Raw genomic sequence first — 19,336 nt, forward strand, 5'->3', positions numbered from 1 at the left:
GCCTCTTTATTGGCGATTCGCGAAATGTTTATGCCGTGAAAGGAATGTATACCGGGAATATACCCGTTTTCCCACCAATACCCTCAACAATTTAAGCCAACGCCAATAGCGAAGCCAAAGGAGGCTAGCACATGTGTACTTTAGTCTTAAAGAAAAGAAGAAATCTTCAAATACAATTCAATCTCTACAACTGGATAAAAACGGATATTTTCTTCCGGACGTTGCGGGTGACATTCATCACTCTTCTTCATGATAAAAGGAATGAACTAGTCAGAACAATTCAATACCAGTACAGCTAACTAGAAAAACTGGTTTAACCACTAAATCGTTAGGATCTTATGCAAAAGTTACTCAAATGTAAATCATGTTAGCATAGTTCCTACGGTCAGACAACACCATAGTTTTAGAAATCACTTTCAAATTGACGTCTTCTGCAGACGTTTTTGGAACAGTACACGTGGTTTCGGGTGAAAGGTAGGTCGCGGGGCTCTTTGTGTGCAGGTGCGTTTTATAATTGGCACGACACTGCATGTGGTCATTTTATTCATTTGCGAACCACCAGACATATCTCGTGCAGAGATCGTGACGATCGTGTAGAGGCCGTGTGAACATTGTGTAGCGTACGTGTAGCTACAGTGAGTGCAGACATGGGGTAAATATTCTTTTAAATCGTGGCGAAACGATGAAACAACGGTGCACGTCCATCGGAGTGGCGCTGGGGATTTTCATCCTCACCATTCAGCACGTTGGAATACGCTCGGCGTCCGGACAGGACTTGGACGTTACCGATCAAATCAGCGACAACGCAAACAGACCTAGCAACTTCTCAACACAAGAGATCGGTTCTACTGAAGACCCTGGCACCTTTGAGTGTACCAACAGCTCTGTAAAAGAAGACAACATCACATCATCATTGAACTCACCGGATAACAACTCAACATCATCAAGCTATGACTACGAAAAGTACGCCTCCATCGGAGCTTTATCAGTGTTGAGTGTTTCTATTGGTCTGGGAGTCTGGTCTGTAGTGGCAAACAGCCTCCCGCTAGTAGCCATCATCAAGCATGAACAGCTCCACACGCCCGCCTATATCCTGATGGCGAATCTAGCGGCAGGCGACGTCTTGGCCGGGCTAGCCTTCCTGTTTGTTGGTAGCACAGTCCTGTACAACAATCTAACAGGCACCGTCCCTTCCATGATAGATTCACGTGTACGCTTCACGGCCCTCCTGCTCCCCGGGTTGTCCTCTGCCTACGGTCTGATGGCGCTGACGGCCGAGCGCTACTGGTTCATCGTGCACGGACTGACCTACGTCAACAACGTCACCAACGGCAAGTGCAAGGTCGTGGTGGTGCTGGTGTGGGTGTGGTCACTGCTGCTGGCGGTGCTGCCGTACTTCGACTGGAATTGCGCGGGGCTTCTTGCCGAAGGATGCCTACCGTTGGGCGGGGGATTGTCCTACAACTACGCGGTGGTCATCCTGGTGTTCGTTTTCATCCCGATGGCGGCGATCATCCTCCTCAACATGGGCGTCCTGTGGTGTCTGTGGAAGCACGTGAACGCCATCGCTGCACAGGAAGCCGCCGTGGGTGCCGAGCCCAGCACCAGCCGTAAGTCCGCCATCACCGTCGTTCTCATCACCGTGGTGTTCCTGGTCGGGTGGATGCCGCTCTTCTCCCGCATGGCCGTGCTGACGAAGGACGTCGTCTCGCTGCACGAAACGAAAGTCTTCGTAATCCTGAACTCCGCCATCAACCCAGTGATCTACGGGTTTCGTCTGAAGGAGGTTCGTCGCGGCGTTGTACGGCTCTTCCGCAACGCGAATCCGGCGGTTAACTGAACAAGAGAAGAGCAGCAAAAGTACGACAATGATGATCTGCAAACTCGTGAACTCTTCCATCAACCCAGTGATCTACGAGTTTCGGAAAATTGTTTGTCGCGGCGTTGTACGGCTCTTCCGAAACGCGAATCCGGCGGAAAACTGAATGGGAGAAGAACAGCGAAAAGACGAAAAACAATAATGATCTGCGTGCTCGTGAACTTTTCAGAAATCAAAGTAATAGTGGGAGAGACAACCAACAAGCAATGCAATTCACAGTTTTGAAACTGTTCCACCAAATGTCGCGATACAAAAACTTAGAATGTGTATACAGTGTCAAAAACATGGATAGGAAGTAAATAGAAAGTAAACGGAAAGAGAAAACATATCCTATAGGCCCGCTGATTCACGGATATGGAGAAAGAAAGAATTTCAAGAGTGTCACGGATGATGAAGACCATGAGAAGTAAAAGACAACAACAGCAACAGCTACAAGTGGCTTCAGCACCAAGGATGGGACCAGTAGCGCGGTAAGAAACACGCACGTCACAGACACAACCATTTGGCGACGTCTAAAGCCGGCAACACCAAAAGCTACCAAAAACCTGTGGAGTTATTTTTTAATTTTTTTTTTTCAATTTATTGGTTTGGCTGTTCCGAACACACAGCCAGGGCTGCCCAACTAGCCTATGGCTATTACAAAGGGCTAGCCCTGCTGACAAACACATAGACAATACATAAAAAGAACATTTATATATACATGGTGTAATACATCTCATCTAAAATGGAGTATATAACATCATATCGTCTGTATATACACGTGTATGACCTATGGAGTTATGTAACATTACGTTAAAAAGACCGGCAGGCAAAAATGACCTGACAGGATCAAAAAAGAATTTAAAGAAATTTAACCCCCCAAATGACGGAAAATACTTTGTTAGGATATATGTTTCATCAGCTAGTCAGTAATTTTCTTGTGTGAGTTGATTTCCTCTTTTACGTAAAGCTTTGAAAATGTATTGTCGCATTGTCACTTTACTATGTCCTTTGTTTAAAAGTTTATTTTACCTGTCGTAGCAGTATGTAAAAGGAATGTTGGTCAAAAACTAAGATCGGTTTTATCAAAAGGGAAAAACGTGTTTTACAGATTACAGTGTTAGTAGCATATCTTTGTGTGATATTATTTAAAGAATAACGTAATGTGTAGTGAATGGGGGTGGAGACCGGTACATTGTACAGATACAAAGATGTTTTTATTCTTGAACCGGTCCGAAAAAAAACGACCTGAAAATAATCATTGCCGAACGAACCGATTAGAAAATGAACTTATCATATTAGGCTTATACCGATTCAAGAAAATCACAAGAACGAAGTAGATTACTTTAGAGAGTCAAAAGCAGATAGCGTTGTTTACACGAAGATAGGATTTTAAAACGCCAGTGGAAGTCCAGGTTCAGACCTGATCATCTGGACCTGAACCTGACCTGTACCTAGATTTTCGGCACCGGTACCCACCCCTAGTAGAGAATGTATAAAAACGTGAAGCCTGTATTATTGAAAGCTTTGACTTATGATGTGATGTCAATTATATTCAAAAGTGCAACACCAAAATTTCTCTATTCTGTATAGTTATGAATTCTATATTTATAGCATTTGGTACGCGTAAGTCATGGTAGCTGTGCTACAAAAAAGCCATTTTATATTTGTCACTGCTGTATAACTGTCATGTGTATCTATTAGGACTTTAATCATGTAGTCTGTATCCTTGTTACACATTGTACGACTCTTACCTATTCCCTCATAATCCTGATGAAAAGTGGCCGACAGTTTCTGTGAAAAATGTGATTCTAATGAAAAAAATAAATAAATGTTGTAGTACAAAAACATTATATGTCCTGTCTGCATTCGTGTCTACACCTGACTTGTGAATCTATAGAGCAAATGTATAAAAAAAATGATCGGGAAAACCTGGTTAATTTATCTAATTTATTGATCTTCACAACGCAAATCGGGGGACTCCAACTCAGGACTCCTCAAGCTTTGAGACAGTCTACCTTAACCCTACGTGACGCCTCTTCATGCGCGAGTGGGCTGTAAACAAATTTAGCTTCCCAGTGTCACAAAAACTAACAGCTGGAAGCATAATCCTCTTAATTGAGGTAGTCAGGAAGAACAGGAAGCAAGGTCTTGTGGCTACAAATCTACCAAAACCGGGATGACGTGTTCTGCGCTACCAACTTAGTCATTCCATTGTCGAACTGTCAGTACGTAATAGTGGAGGGGGGGGGGAGTATTTCCTATTAATTGGATCGCACTTGACAGCAGGTGTTTTCAAATTTGCCCACTATTCGGGCAGTACATTAATAAGTGATTAGGTTTCTCTGTGCGAATCTTACGTGAGGGGTTTGACGGTTGCAATTTCTCCAGAGGGTCCGTTCACTTGTTTCTATCCTTGTGGTGACCTTTGATATTTCAAATCACAATTCACTTGAGCCATTTCTTCCGGGCATCTGGTTCATTTAGTGTGATTGCCACAGTCTTCAAATCCGCTTCTTTGAAGTGCGTCTTCAGAAATTGTCTTTGATCATGTTTCATTAGTTTTCTGACGCATTCATTCAAAAGGATGTGAGTCCATGGCTTATGGGGGCACAAGATCTAATATTACTTAGCTCATAGGCTTTTAAGTTAATGTACTCGTGCTAAGCTGGCGTTTGTTTCATTTAGGTCACAGCAAGTGCATTTCACGAATGGTATACGAATGGCATCGCTGATATTTGTCCGATATTTAGAAGAAAAATAGCATTCCCCTCAAGTGGTGGTTCTACGCAGAAGGTAACAAAGTCGTCTCAAAACCTTTCTCTGCGTAAAGCTAAGGGCACAACCCACAGTACGCGCAAAATCATACGTGCTGTCTATACGTGTCAAAACGTGGGCAATGTTTTTGGGGATTCGTACTTAGTGGTAAGTACCGCCTCCGTATGAACTCGTAGGGAATCCGACGGATGGAGCACGCAGACACGCCGTACTACTTTTCTTCGGGCCTTCGGGCTGCAGATTCGACCGACACCCCCCTCCCCACCCTTTAATAATAATCTTTATTGACACGACAAAAGTACAGCGACTTTCGTAAGGTCTACATGTATAACAACTACTTACAGTACAACTAAACACATATATATGGATATCTATAGGTATGGATACATCAACCTAAAGGGTTTAGCATGTCATTTACACTATTGGTTCTACGGTATAAACAATCGTGGATATATTTGCCTACTTGTACACAATGTGGATTATCGCTTCCCAGAATGTACTTGAATTTATCTATCGAACAGAGAGTAGCAAAGTCTTTAGAGGAAGTGGAAAGTAATGTGAACAGCTCTGTGCGTTTATCATCATATCGAGAACATTCCATAACGAAGTGACGTTCGTCTTCGATCTCATTTGGGCAGAATGGACAAAACCTCTGGTCACGGGGAATTTTAGAATATCTTCCGGCTTCTATATTTAGTTTATGACTACAGATTCTTATCTTTGTGATTGCTCTACGAAGTTCGAAATTGTGTACATTCGAAAGATACTTCTTTTGTCCGTATCTTTCCTTTAGCATAGAATAAATGGAAAATGTTGAGTTATTCTGGATAGAAGAATGCCATTCTTGAATGTATATATCCTGTAAACGGAGTCGTAATTGGTCGATTAGCGTATTAACATGATACAACCTCGGGTTTGTCCATACATACCCAAAACCATTATAGTTGAGAATGTCAGTTACGTGATTTGTCCAATCGTATTCACCGGAAAGTACAACATCATATGCTTCACGTAGTAAAGAATCTTCGGGTAAGTTTGCTAGACGGTGCCAGTATTTGATTAATTGTATCTCAGCGTTGATCGAAATAGGAAATGATCCTAACTCACCACGGATGCCGTCATTTGATGATTTTGCATGTACTCCAAGTAAACATTTTTGGAAATTCATGTCAATGGTATCAAATTCTGGGATACTAATATGTGAAGGAAGTCGTATGTTTTCAATTGCGAAGTTGTCATTTTCTAATTTCATTCCTGATGCCAGTCTCAATAATCTATCCTTGTCTGATCTTTTCTTAAAATGGATGACGTAAGTATGAGTGAGGTCCGAAGACACACTCTTTCTAACAGTTGCAGGAAGATCTCCCTCTAAATGGAGTTTGTTTAAAAAGGAAGAGAAAACAGTTTTGGGTGAAGATTCTGGAATTTGTTTTGATACAATAATTTTGATTGTTTTAGAAGTTTGGTCAAAACATGTGAGTTCGGCTCCGTACAGTAGAATAGGCAGTACAAACTTGTTGAAAAGGCTCATTCCTAAATGAATTGGAATGTTCTTTTCAGAGAATAAAAGTGACTTCAATTTGAATAAAGCTCTCATGGCTTTAGTCTTTAAATATTTTCTGGCTGCTTTAAACTTACCCGAGGAAGTCAGGGGAATACCAAGGTAAGTATAACTGCCGGCTACTTGTATTTCTTTGCCATATATATAGAATTTGTTTGATAATCTGTTAATAGAACCTTTAGTAAAAACCAGTACTTTCGTTTTGGATACATTGACCCTTAATTTCCATTTGTTGCAATAAGCTTCTAGGTTATTGATACAATTCTGAAGCCCCTCTTTCGACAATGAGATCAAGGCTAAGTCATCTGCCCAAGATAGACAGTTGAGTGATTTAATTGTAAGGGGCCAGTACGGGCGACGCGCCTGCCCTATACAGCCTGAGCATTTTCAAAAATATCCATGCGGCCTCCAAAAAAACGTACGTAAAAATCGCACGTACGGTGGGTTGTGCTTTTAGCTGAAGAGAATGTGGTTACTAGTAGTATGACAACAAAATACCAGTGAACCACTAGTGTAAGTCTAATGAACCATTTATACATTGCGTTCAGACGCTCTCTAACTCATGTATTCCTTTATTCCGTTACCAATTCAACCATGCGAGACAAAGTCAAGACAGGAGGGCAAGAAATGTTATCAGTTACTTTCCAAATAATTGTAGCGAGAATATTTTAAAACTGACTGTTCAGTATCTTGTTGAGATATGTTTCAGTAGTACATGTTGGGCTATTTGGTATCTCGTATTACGCCGTAAATACTCGTCTCGCTGTTGCCATGGGAACGGGGTTCAAAAAGACTGCACCTGAAAGAATAAAGGAAAGGTAGCATGACATTCGTTACATCTGAATGTTATTATCCCTTTTTATATATTTGCATGCAATTTTATAGTGTTCTTCTTACTTACTATGTAAAAAATTGTAGGAAAATCTCATTTCTATATTGTTCGAATGTTATCTTGTGGACTTTTCAGGCCTCTTTCCAGGGTAAATTGGCATTTCCCCTTCATTTTGTTAGTAATAAGTTAAGAAGGAAAGGAGTTATAGCGAATAACGATCGCTGGGCACAAGAGACTTCTAGATCTGATTTGTTACACCATGTGTATGACGTCATAATGTTTTATTGTCCCTTATATTGCTTATTCTAAAAGAAAATACGACACGTTCATACATACTACTACAACGAAAGAGTATTTATGTGCATCATAATGACAGCTACAAACATGCGTTCGCGAATAATAATATCCATGGTTTGGAGTTACTAAAAATTCTTATTTTTTAATTAAACAACACTCACCGCAGCGCCTGGTACCGGGCCGGGCGGCGGGGCCTGTACGGTCATAACCATCACCTGCTGTCCCCCCTCCTCCACACCGTCACGCAGGTTCTGGTAGTGAGAGTACACCACCAGACACCCGTACACCTGTACAGTTAACAGTTGTGTTTAACGCCATAGTCATGGCACGCTATAGTGAAAAATCTCATCATATGGTGTTGTCTTCACTAATTTTGTTTCGTCTTACTACATCAAAAAAAAAGGAAAAGAAGAAGAAGAACACACCAGCGGGGAAACATAACAAAATAACAGGAATGAAGACCTACCGTTATGATGAAGACGATACCCCAGACGACCCAAACGCCGGCAAGATAGGGCACCAATATCGCCTGGACTAGGGCGCTTCCGGCGTCGTCGTCTCCCTACAAGGGAATGAAATACAACTGTTACTGGCAAGAAGAGGGTCGTTTTGATGGGAATATATCACTTTAAACAGACAAAAACAGTCAGAAAAGGTCGCCTTAACTATGTCATGTTTGTCGTCCTAATTGCGAATGAAATACAACTGTCAATTTCGAGAAAATTGCTTTTATAGGAGTAACGTTATATCACCATATAGGGCACTAATATGGGGGTGAAATGTTGCACTTTGTGTGTCGGTTTTTTTTGTCGACCGATAGCGAAGGATATAAAATTTTAGGTCTGACATCTGAGTGTTGACTACGCTTTAGAATCCTATTTAATCTGATTAGTCATTGGTCCCGAAGGTTGCCCTTTGACCCCACAATACTAAGAGATGTCAAACTGTCCAGTCGAACCGCAGGTCACCCTAGAACGCGTTATTCTCGGCTTTTGTCGCGACCCGATTTGACCCCGCTGCAAGGGTGAAAACAACTGCCTGTTGTGCAACAAAAAGACCTCAGACCTACATAATGTTTATACTTTTTCACATCTACAGGTTTTGCCCAGTACAACCATGTAGATATTTCCTACATTGTAAAATGACACTGAACGCTGCTGCTTTCGAAACATTAGCAATTTTTCGTCCGTTTATTTGTAGCTGTCTTTTTCAGTACAGTTCACCTTGATCCCATTAGTTAACCCCACAGCGTGATAGCCCAGTTCCTCACCTTTAAATTGATACCAAAGTTTCCATGTTAATTTGAGGAGCAACTTTTTGCCCCGAAATTATGTAACAACATGTCAAATTCCCAGCGTCTTTTTTCGAACTACAAACCGCACACACTGATCTTTCACTATGCTTTACAACTCTCTGACATGAAGTATTGATATCAGTTTGCTTGCACATGAATCCCACTTATTCTGGCTTCTGGATAATGTCAGTTTAATTTGGTAGGTTTCAGGAAGTCTATTTGCGACGGCAAGACATGAGCTGTTAGTTTTGTTAACTTTTCCAAACGCTGGTTGAACTTGCAACATTAGGCCTGACCCCCGCGGCACGAAAAATGGAACGTACCGGCTGGGTTCCATCGTTCGAACCCAGGTTCGGACCAGGAGTTCGAAACTGATTGACTCAAAATCTAATGTGATTTTTGAAAAGTCGTATTTTGTACTAAAACCCTGTGTCAATGTACACTTGTCTATCATCATGTCACTTATTATATTGCATGTGACAGCCGCACCCATTCCGCTTCTCTTACCAAGAAATGAGATCTGTGACACCATGCGAAATGTATAAGAATACGGTCTAAACACAGGGTAGTGTGCGTGGGTAGCTACAACCAGACTGAAACTTCACCACCGTGATTTGCGTATGTTCGCACATAATTTCGGGGCAAAACGTTGCTCCTCAGATTTACCCGGTGACTTTGGTATCAATTTAAAGGAGAGAAACTGGGCTATCGCATGGTGGGGTTAGCTAATGGGATCAAGTTGATCTGTTAAAAAGGCAGCCACAAATAAACGGATCAAAACTTGCAAATGTTTCGAAAGCTACAGCGCTCGTTGTCATTTTGCCATGCACGCAATAGGTACATAGTTGTACGGGTCAAAACCTGTAGATGTGAAAAAGTATAAACATTATGTAGGTCTGAGGTCTTTTTGTTGCACAACAGGCACTTATTTACACCCATGCAAAGAGGTCAAACCAGGACAAACCGCGATCGGGCACATGACCTGTCGTAGAGAAGGCTGCGCAGAACGGATGCGCATAGAGCTCTGCGGTTCGACTGTGTCAGTCCTCCTGTGGCCCTCCTGCGACGTCTGGAGCCTGAAGCGAACCACCCGCCCAGCCCTCGACAAGTTTTCGGCTTTGCGCGGTTTTTTGGACGCCCGCTTTTAGGCGGTCGTCTCAGCGCATAGGTGACTTTAGGCTCCAGACGATTTCCGCATCACTTCATAACGGAGGGGCCGAGGACTAATTCAGGACAAATAGGATACTTTTTTTAACATTTTCTTCTTTCTGTTTCCTGTAAAAATTTAAAAAAAGAAAATCTTTTTTTAGTACCATATTGATTTGATTAAATGGATGACATCCGAGCGTGCATTAATTTTCAGCCGTTTCCTTTCTGAATAAAAAAAGTTTCAACCATTCCGTAATTTGTACGAATCAGCTGCAAAATGAACACATATATGCCTTAGATTGCAAAGAAATAATATCGGGAAACATATGCTAATGTCATAGAATGCCATTGTCAAATTCAAGGCCAAAGAAGAAGATATCTAAGAGAACAAAAGCAAGAACTCTATTGTTCGGTATACCGTACCCTGTGTGCTCTGGCTTTTCTTCAGCCTTCCTGACCATTAAGATTTCATAATGATCATGAAGGCAACTTTTTCAATATAATCAGATCAGCATGGCCTAACTGAAAACGCAGCATTTTATGTTAGGCCTATATGTTTACTTACCGTGACTTGCAGGACTTGGAGGATGACAATAGTGACATATAGATTCACACCGAGGGCTGCGGCCGTACAGGCAACGGAGAAAATCACCCAGGACAGCACCAGCTCCTTCAGTTTCTGTGAGTTTTCATGAAGTAAACAAAAATTATCAAGATGACGACGCGCTCAAGTTAAGTAAATGTAAATGTAACGTAATGTAAACGTAATGTAAATGTAAATGTAAATGTAAATGCAAGGTTCATTTTTGTGAGAGAGGGCAAATCCTAACTCCATCTGTCTAAGTGATTCCTGCGGGACACAGGTAAAATAAAACAACTTAAAATATGCGTTTGCGGGAAGTTTCTGTGATTCGAAATTTTTTATACAGTCAAGACGTTTAGGGGATTTTAAAGAATTAACTGATACTTTTTATTATGTCATACCTGTGACGCGATACGTTCGATACGGGTGTTCCGGACCGTGTGATAACTTTCCGTATCACACAGGCTCCAAAGTTGTATCACACAGGCTTCCTTCGAGTAAATCGAACTATATCGAACGGGCCGAATACAGCACGGTTGAAAATTCGAATACCTGATTCGGACGTTAGAATTGCTGTTGTTACAATCTTTTGTTCGAGGACACAACATTTTCTCAACTTCTAGTGCATTTCGCATCGAAATGTGTGTTTTCTCAGGTGGGTGTGACATAAATAAAATACAACACGGTGCATTCCGCATCACCCTCGGTCTCAGCCCTCCCGCGGGTAGGATCACCCTCCGGCCTTCGGGCGATCTTTCCCGCTGTCGGGCTGGTACCTCTGGTGATACGGAATACACCGTGTTGTATTCTATATTTAGTGCATTATTTCAATGAGAACGAGTGATTTACGTTCGCTATCAGTTTTCCGCCTTAAGCAGGGATACAGTAGCCTGGGTACCATCCGGATAGTAATTCGCTCCTATGTTCGCTTCTGCTATCCGTCTGGAGACTTGCGCATTCAAACCATTTGGTGGTAACGTCAGTTAATAAGCGAAGTAAGGAATGGGTTCTAGAGCACTCGTTCGATGACAACAGCCCGGCGCCTGCATGCGCAAGGGGACGCAGGGCTTTTCCGGTGTTGGAACACCGGTTCGAACGAGCGTTTGAACCCATTCCATAATTCGCTCATGAGTAGGGACCAATCAGCGCCTGCTTCCGAAATTTGGACGATTCCAGACGTTAAGATGGTCCGCGTTCCCAGACGGAAACACAGAGAAGCGACTGTATATAGTGTGCAATGAATGTCAGAGCAAGAAGCGACTGTATATAGTATATATTGAACGCCGGAGTGAACTACTTTCCGGATGGTACCCAGGCTAGGGATACAGTGAATCAACACGCAACTGTGAAATGTATTATAGCTAAGATTGTTTATTTGATTGAACCTTTAGTTCTGTATTTCATACTTTATACATAAGAGATGACACTAGGAAAACCACGCACCTTGACCACGCCATAGATCAGCAACGTGTCGATGATGATTCCCACGGAGTAGATGGCAAGGTTAACAATATCAGTGGTGCCTGGTAGATAAAGACAACGACAACACTTGTCAATAACTGTGCAGAAGACAGGACAGTGGTATAAACAGTGAAATTTACAACATGCTATAGCAACAGCTAAAGTCTTTTAAGAATTATTTGACACCCGCATCTCTTTGAAGATCTCTTTAAAAAGACAGGATAAAACCTAGAAAAACACGTAGGGACATTTTATATTCGAATTTATAATGTTTTGTGTTATTCGGTTACCATAAGCGCGCACGTAGACTGAACACACACGTGATTGATTAATGTTATGCCATATCATACCCGGAGCACAAAAACGTTCGATATAGATTTACGAACCGGGTGATATCTTTGGTTATCACATGGGGTTCTACTGTAAGCACACAGACTTCCATAGAATATTTTGAACGCTGTCGTAAACTCAAAATATCGGACGTTGGAATCTATGTTGTTTCATTGTTTTTTCTAGAACACCAAAATGTTTACCAACTTCTACAGCACTGAAATGTATGTTTTCTAGGTTGGGTAAAAAAAATACAACACGGTGTGTTCTGTAGCGCCCTCGGTCCCAGCCCTCCCGCGGTTCAAATCACCCTCCCGGCCTTCGGGCGATCCTGTGACCGAGATACGGTATACCTCGAATTGTATTTTACTCCGAGGTACCAGCCCGACCGCAGGAAGGGTTCTATATATACAAACCAGTCGAAACATTGATATCGAACGTAAATACGGTCCGGGTATGATATAATCTATAAGTATATACATATTTATTACATCTTAATTGATAGTGGATGTGGAAAGAAAATGTACCCACTCGCTGCCCCACCGGCGTCAATGATGTCTTTGATAGCAGTGCCAATGCCAGCAAACTGCATGATCTGAGGGAACAGAGATACATAACAGCATTAGATCAAGTACCATTGTAACACAAGTTCACCTTTATTCGCGAGGTAACCTTTATTCGGTGCTTTTAAAAACATTGTATTAATTGATATCAAGTCGACGGACGGAAGTTTCAAATTACCACATTTTCAAAATATTGCAGTTTGAAATCACCTTTCGTAACTTGATATTGGTAAATCCCTGATTTTGTAATAGAGTAGAAACCGCTTAATTGCATGGCCTATTTGTCATTGAATTCCATGCAATAATCCGGCTGGTGCAATAAATGCGAAGTTATCTAGCTGGACCGCACTGGTCTGGGATTCCGTGCAGTTAACAGACGTGTGCGTTAATCCGTTGTGCAATTAACTGGCTTCTACTGTGCAACCATGAAAGCTGCTTGATACATCGGATAAAGGTTTTCCCTCGAATAAAAGAGAACTACCGTTAACTCTCCTGTTTGTTGGCGGGAACTATGCCACATTTTAGGCTATCATAACCACATTGTCTCGAGCGCCATATCATCTACGTGCTCTAATATTTAAAATATATCTCACAAGACTTATGTCGGGTCTAAAGCTTATGAAAAAAGTTTTGCCTCAAGTACAAAATTATGGTCGGTAGATAGAGATACTGGCGTTTAGATCTAGAAGTGATTTAACAAATACAGTGAAATGTAAAACAGAAATACACGAGGACAATGTTATGTTTTCATTTATGCCATGATGTGTTTTTTTCCTGTGTTTTATTTGAAGTGATCCAAAGTGGAATATTTCGTTTTTTGGATAAGCATTGAAAAGGTTCGGTTCGAACTTACCATCCAGATATTGGCGACCACGATGGACCCCGTCCGGACGGTACAACAGCCACAACAGCTATTCTGCAGGATCGCCATCGTGGAGTACGCCGCCTAGCAACGGTTGAACAACCTGCAGGCAAAACTGGTGTTGTGATAGGACTAGCTGACAGGCGCCCTCTTCATGCTTGAAAACATAGTTGTCATTATAACACACACACACACAACACATCGTAAACGCATACGTACTCGTGACCATACATACATACACAGGTACACACACACACACACACACACACACACACACACACACACACACATACACACACGCAAAACACAAACACATACATACATGCAGGTAGGTTGGTACATGTGCACACACATGCAGACACACGTGCGCCTGATTGACCTTGAAGCCAAGATTGCCAACATACAATGTACAATGTCCCGGAACGAAATCAATACAAACTAAGAAGCTATTGTTCGTATATCAAGCACACGATAAGAAATGTACTATACACCTGACTTACCTTATTTTTCAGTGTCTTGACACAGCGGGGACGTAGTTTCATGTGTTTACGATTAACACTCGTCAGTTGTGTTGTCGAACGATGACTTTGGCGTTCCTTAGCAACTGTCACGCCCCTTGTTCGTTTGTTCGATGTTTCGATTGTTCGGGAGCGTTCCGGAGCTTTCGATTGTTCGGGAGTTTTTGATTGTTCGGGAGCTTCCGATTGTTTGGGAGCTACGGGAGCTTTCGTTGTTATTGGGTGGGCCGACTATCGAGTGGCCAACACTCCAGGAGAGACGACGGAAGGCCAGAATGGTCACCTTTTATAAGTATCACACGGGTGAACTAGCTATCAATTGCAAGTCAAGCCCCGCTCCTGCACCACAAACCAGAAGTTCGCGATCGACCCATCCCGCAGCATATAAGGTACCCACTAGTAGCTATAGAACACAATATAGGCAAAATGCCTTTTTCCCAAGTACAGTCAGGGGATGGAACAGCCTCCCGGCAGAGGCCTAGGTGGCGCTGTCGCCATCCCTGTCTGTGTTCAAATCCAAAATATAATCCCCCTAAGTCTGCGCAGTGGACCTCTCCATGTATGTTACGGCTGCAAAATCCTCAAAAAGATGAGGTTGGCAGCCTTACCGAAAGAAGAAGACTACTCTTTTTGGAGCTAGGAGCTTACAAGGCGGGGCTAGATCGCAAGGGTCTGGAGTGGCTACCAATGGGCGCTAACTCAGGTGACCTCAATAAGACAGCCCTTGCCCCAGGTGCGACGTATTTCAGATAAGCACCATATCTGGACGCAAACATATCTTTTTTATATGAATGAATGAATAAATGAACTTTATTACACGACATTTGTACATGTTACAATGTAAGGCAACGGAAATAGATCAATTTATACAATGACACTACATATTACTATAACTAACGTTACATAAAGCACAGGAATGTGAACATAAATGGCGAATTGACATAGTGCGATATACAAGTTAAATGATTATATCTGTTATTGTAATATATTCTCTCCTTTTAAGTGCAATGCATATATATGTATTGGCCCAAGTACTTAGATATGTAGTCTGGACATGACGTTAGTAGATTGAAAATACATGCGTTTGTCTTTGGCAAGGATGTAACGTTACTAGGTTTACATGTGATCATTTTCATTAATCTTTGTCTCTCTGCATTACATGCAGTACATGTCATTAAAAAATAATATTCGTCTTCAACACAATCTTGACATGAAGTTCATTGTCTCTGGTTGGCTGGTATATCACGATACCGACCCTTTTTCTATTCCCAAGCAGTGTGAACTGATTCTTAATTTGGTTATGTTACAATGATAGGACACTGAAGAATATAGCAAACAACATAAACTATGGTGCGCACAAGTTTACTATAAACATATACACGTGATATGAAAATGATCAAGTGTAATAAACATAGAATCATCAAATTCTAGCTAATATACATGTAATTGACATCAATTCGACGATATGACACAAAACATTCCACCTAAAACTATGTACAAAGAAATAGAAAATGTTTTTTCCGTTTGACCTGTATTCTGCTACATGTATCATATATCATATGTTTACCCACAAACTCACAAGAATCAACTATAACGTTATATACTATTAGGTTTCTTCCTGTAAATGCATTATGTACATATTAACAACCATACTGTAATAGTTTCTCTTCTTTAAATGTGCGCTTTGAATATAGACATATACATATCTATATAAGTATCAATAAAAACATATGCTGAGTTCCAATTAGCCACAGGATTTTTTTCAAATTAAATCAAACATAAACATTAACAAGTCAAGTCCTTTACAATGATGTCTTCCTGTTACATTTTGTTTCTTGTACACACCTGCAGTGGTCGCTAGGTGTCGCTGCTAACAGATGTGTCCCAAACAGTAAGTACAAATGTATTTACTTATTGCCCTGGGCATGGCAGGTGGCCACCGAAACTTAGGTCCTGAATGAAACATTTGACTTAGTTGTGTATAAAGAAATTTGTTATCCAGTCAACGTGACCTACCGACCATATTCATGGGATGATGTAGGTCTTGTTTTTGTTGGTTGTATTTTGATTGGTACGTGCTGCTTACCGTACTCCTGTCCCTGTCCTTGGTGCTGATACTGACTGTGTTGGTGCCCTTGTTTCCTGTGATCTGTTCAATGTGTTTCTTTCCAGCTCTTTCCTCTCTGTAATCCACCCATATAGCCTTGGTTATGGCAAAGAAGTATGCTTTGAGACTTTGGATAGAAGTGCATGTTCTTTAAATTATTGGCTTCCTTTCCATTTGTTTTGCATCATACTGTTTTGAGGTGCGATTTGTGTTCTTTCTCTTCGTTCATAACAGCTTTCTTTATCATAACCCATTGACACATTTCTCTACAGCTTGTCAGCATTTCGTTCTAAACTATACTAGTGTCCTCGATTGGAAGCTTTTCAAGATGTTGGTATTATTCGTCAGGAGGAACTCGTGCTGCCGAGAGCCGAAATTCCAGCTAATTAGCAGACACACAGTATTTTTTCTGTGTGTTGTTGTGGCCGTCCTGTTCCAGTTTCCATCCATGTTAGCTTTGTCCGACATCGCGTATATTCAATGGGGTTCTAGAATGTCATTCTATTCGCTTTCTTCCATTCATTTTCTAAAACTTTCCTTGCATGTCTTCCGCTGTACAATAGCATACATATTGGATAGTACGAACCTACCTCAGACGAAGCCCGTAGATCACTGGGTTGGCGGAAAAGTTCACGATCACGCAGTTTAGCATTGTTTGTTGTCTTTTTGTTTCTATTCTCTTGTTCAGTTTTCCGCCGGATTAGCGTTTCGGAAGAGCCGCACAACGCCGCGACGAACCTCCCTCAGACGAAACCCGTAGATCACTGGGTTAGCGGAAGAGTTGACCAGAACACATATCAACATTGTTGTCAGCTTGGTGTCGGACTGGGTAAACAATGATAACCTGACAGCAAACGGCATCCATCCCACCAGGAACATAACGGTGATGAGCACGACGGTGATGGCGGACTTACGGCTGGTGCTGGGCTCGGCACCCACGGCGGCTTCCTGTGCAGCGATGGCGTTCACGTGCTTCCACAGACACCACAGGACGCACATGTTGAGGAGGATGATCGCCGCCATCGGGATGAAAACGAACACCAGGATGACCACCGCGTAGTTGTAGGACATCCCCGTTCCCAATGGGATGCAGTTTGGGTCAAAACGCCCCTCGCAGTGCCAGTCGAAGTTGGGCAGAATCGCCATCAGCGTTGACCACACCCACACCAGCACCACCACGACCTTGCACTTGCCGTTGGTGACGTTGTTGACGTAGGTCATCCCGTGCACGATGAACCAGTAGCGCTCGGCCGTCAGCGCCATCAGACTGTAGGCGGAGGACATCCCTGAGAGCACGAGTGCGGTCAGACGGATGTGTAACATGACATCAGAGGGAGTTGTCTCATTGAAGACGACGTAAGCACGCGAAGCAGTGGCAAGGATTGTCGACAAGCCGGTCAAGACATCGCTTGCCGCCAAATTAGCCATGAGAATGTAGACTGGCTTGTGGAGCTGCTCTTGAGTGATGATGGCTGCTAGCGGAAGGGCGTTTGCAACCACCGCCCAGATGCCGAGACATATACCCGCGTATGACCACAATCCGGAGTTTTCTTCGCTTGAGGACAAAACTGTTACCCCATTGGAAGTTATGTTTCTTCCTCTATCAGATCCATCGGTAGCATGAATTGTATCGCAGTTCTCAGATGAACAGTTCGCCAATGTTGGGCCGCTAGAAATGGTCGTGTTGTCGTTAGCTTGCTCCTTCGTGGCGCACGAGTCCGGCACAGCCAAAGCCGAGCTTATTCCAACGTAGCGTATAGTTGCGATGAAAATAAGAAGAGTTGCTGTAACGCACTTCTTTTGAGACACCATCGTTGAATCATTGGTTGGACAAGATCTCAAACCTTACATAGAGCAGTGGCACTCTGAAGGTGCTAGAAACATGGCGCCAACAGCCACTGGATTGATATCTTTGCAGTGACCTTCTCTATTATTATAATCACGATTTCCTCTTCCAAATGAATGCGTCAAAAAAATTATGAAACATGATGAAATTCTGTTCCAAGATGAGGAAGATTGATTAGAAGATGTCCCGCCTGCTGTGTTCACGCCAAATGAATTGCCGCAAGATACGGTAACAGTTAGACATATCAAACACCACTCTCATACAAGTGAATGAATGAATCCTTATAGAATATTTTGTCCCTCAGGTTAGAGTCGGACCAAGAAGCTTAATTGCTCATTAGTGTACTGACGTTGTTAGCAAATGCTCCTCTTGTCGTCAGCTTTTATGTTTCGTAACGTCCATATCCGAATCCGGCACAGAGGCAGAGTTTTGCAACGTAGCGTCAATATTGTAGAAAATCAGTAGCGTCGTTGCCATATACCTCTGTTTATACACCATCGTTGCATCGTACCTGTTGCATCCTTCACATAAGCAATACCACACCCAAGCTGTCAGAAACATAGAGCCCACACCACTAGATTCGCAAGGATGGTGGTGTCTGTATATCTTCCCAACGTAGCGAAAAGTGTAGATGAAAATCAGTAGCGTCGTTACATCCTCCTCATAAGCAATGACACATCCAAGCTGTTAAAACGTAGAGCCTACATCGCTGGATTTTCAATGGTGGTACCGGTGGACGTGTCTGTATATCTTTGCAGTGTCCACGACCTGACGTATTTCCTTACAAGGAGCAAGACATTGATTACGATATTTTTTTTGCAATTAGCCAGATGGGACCACCGGAAATTTCCTGTTGTGTATTGGCCCAGTTTAGCCTTAGAATAACTTGTGACTTTTGATACCAGCTGGAAGTCCTATCATTTCATCAACGTATATGATTGCTTCTTAATTGGGTGCTCCTAGCATTTCTGTCTCTCTGTGGGGATACGGATGCTGAGAGGTAGGAAGAACAAGACCACCTACCTCTTTTGATTATCATCATATCTTACCTCTAGCTAGCTTGCGTCATAATTCAAGCAAAAGCCGGCCTAATTTTTAGATTGGCTGAGGCTCACCAAATTTCAAAATAGCCCGAGCGTCGACTGTATTTTTTTCGCTGACAATTTTCTCCGTCACAAATTTGACAGGGCGTAGTGTGTCATTCCGGAAATTTTAAGTTGTTGTCTACTCTGTATTTTTGGTGCACAGATAACATCACAAGGAGGTTTGAATCCAAACGGACGAGAGCCTAAAATCG

The 19,336-nt window shown here is 42.3% G+C and overlaps 3 protein-coding genes across 4 annotated transcripts; 1 reads left to right on the plus strand and 2 right to left on the minus strand.

The window, feature by feature from the left end:
• The first annotated feature begins 419 nt into the window (after nt 1-419).
• Nucleotides 420-2,478, plus strand: LOC118430679 (G-protein coupled receptor 12-like). The gene has a single exon (XM_035841668.1). The coding sequence runs from the start codon at nt 683-685 to the stop codon at nt 1,838-1,840; it is 1,158 nt and encodes a 385-aa protein (XP_035697561.1). The 5' UTR covers nt 420-682; the 3' UTR covers nt 1,841-2,478.
• Nucleotides 2,479-6,756: 4,278 nt separating this feature from the next.
• LOC118430911 lies at nt 6,757-14,212 on the minus strand. Of its 2 annotated transcripts, none has more exons than XM_035841941.1 (8): nt 14,069-14,212; nt 13,560-13,671; nt 12,675-12,738; nt 11,796-11,875; nt 10,335-10,448; nt 7,793-7,888; nt 7,488-7,613; nt 6,757-6,996 (listed from the first exon to the last, which is right to left on the minus strand). In XM_035841941.1, exons 2-8 carry the CDS (start codon nt 13,635-13,637, stop codon nt 6,982-6,984), a joined length of 573 nt encoding a protein of 190 aa, XP_035697834.1. In that variant the 5' UTR covers nt 13,638-13,671; nt 14,069-14,212; the 3' UTR covers nt 6,757-6,981. The 2 variants fall into 2 exon arrangements, with proteins under 2 accessions (XP_035697834.1, XP_035697835.1); XM_035841942.1 differs by having other exon boundaries at nt 13,560-13,683; nt 14,069-14,198.
• A 2,665-nt stretch (nt 14,213-16,877) lies between these two features.
• On the minus strand, nt 16,878-18,005 carry LOC118430050 (lysophosphatidic acid receptor 1-like). The gene has a single exon (XM_035840757.1). It carries the CDS (start codon nt 18,003-18,005, stop codon nt 16,878-16,880), a length of 1,128 nt encoding a protein of 375 aa, XP_035696650.1.
• Between the last annotated feature and the right edge of the window lie 1,331 nt (nt 18,006-19,336).

Source organism: Branchiostoma floridae, chromosome 14 (genome assembly GCF_000003815.2).
Source record: "Branchiostoma floridae strain S238N-H82 chromosome 14, Bfl_VNyyK, whole genome shotgun sequence".
Taxonomy (NCBI): Eukaryota; Metazoa; Chordata; class Leptocardii; order Amphioxiformes; family Branchiostomatidae; genus Branchiostoma; species Branchiostoma floridae.

Excerpts from the sequence above, each read along its gene's own strand:
- LOC118430050 (XM_035840757.1), bottom strand. The coding sequence starts at position 18,005 with ATGGTGTCTCAAAAGAAGTGCGTTACAGCAACTCTTCTTATTTTCATC.
- LOC118430679 (XM_035841668.1), top strand. The coding sequence starts at position 683 with ATGAAACAACGGTGCACGTCCATCGGAGTGGCGCTGGGGATTTTCATC.
- LOC118430911 (XM_035841941.1), bottom strand. The coding sequence starts at position 13,637 with ATGGCGATCCTGCAGAATAGCTGTTGTGGCTGTTGTACCGTCCGGACG. Across the intron at positions 11,876-12,674 it reads TGACGCCGGTGGGGCAGCGA|GCACCACTGATATTGTTAAC; the intron begins GTGGGTACATTT and ends TTTATCTACCAG. Across the intron at positions 7,614-7,792 it reads GTATCGTCTTCATCATAACG|GTGTACGGGTGTCTGGTGGT; the intron begins GTAGGTCTTCAT and ends TTAACTGTACAG.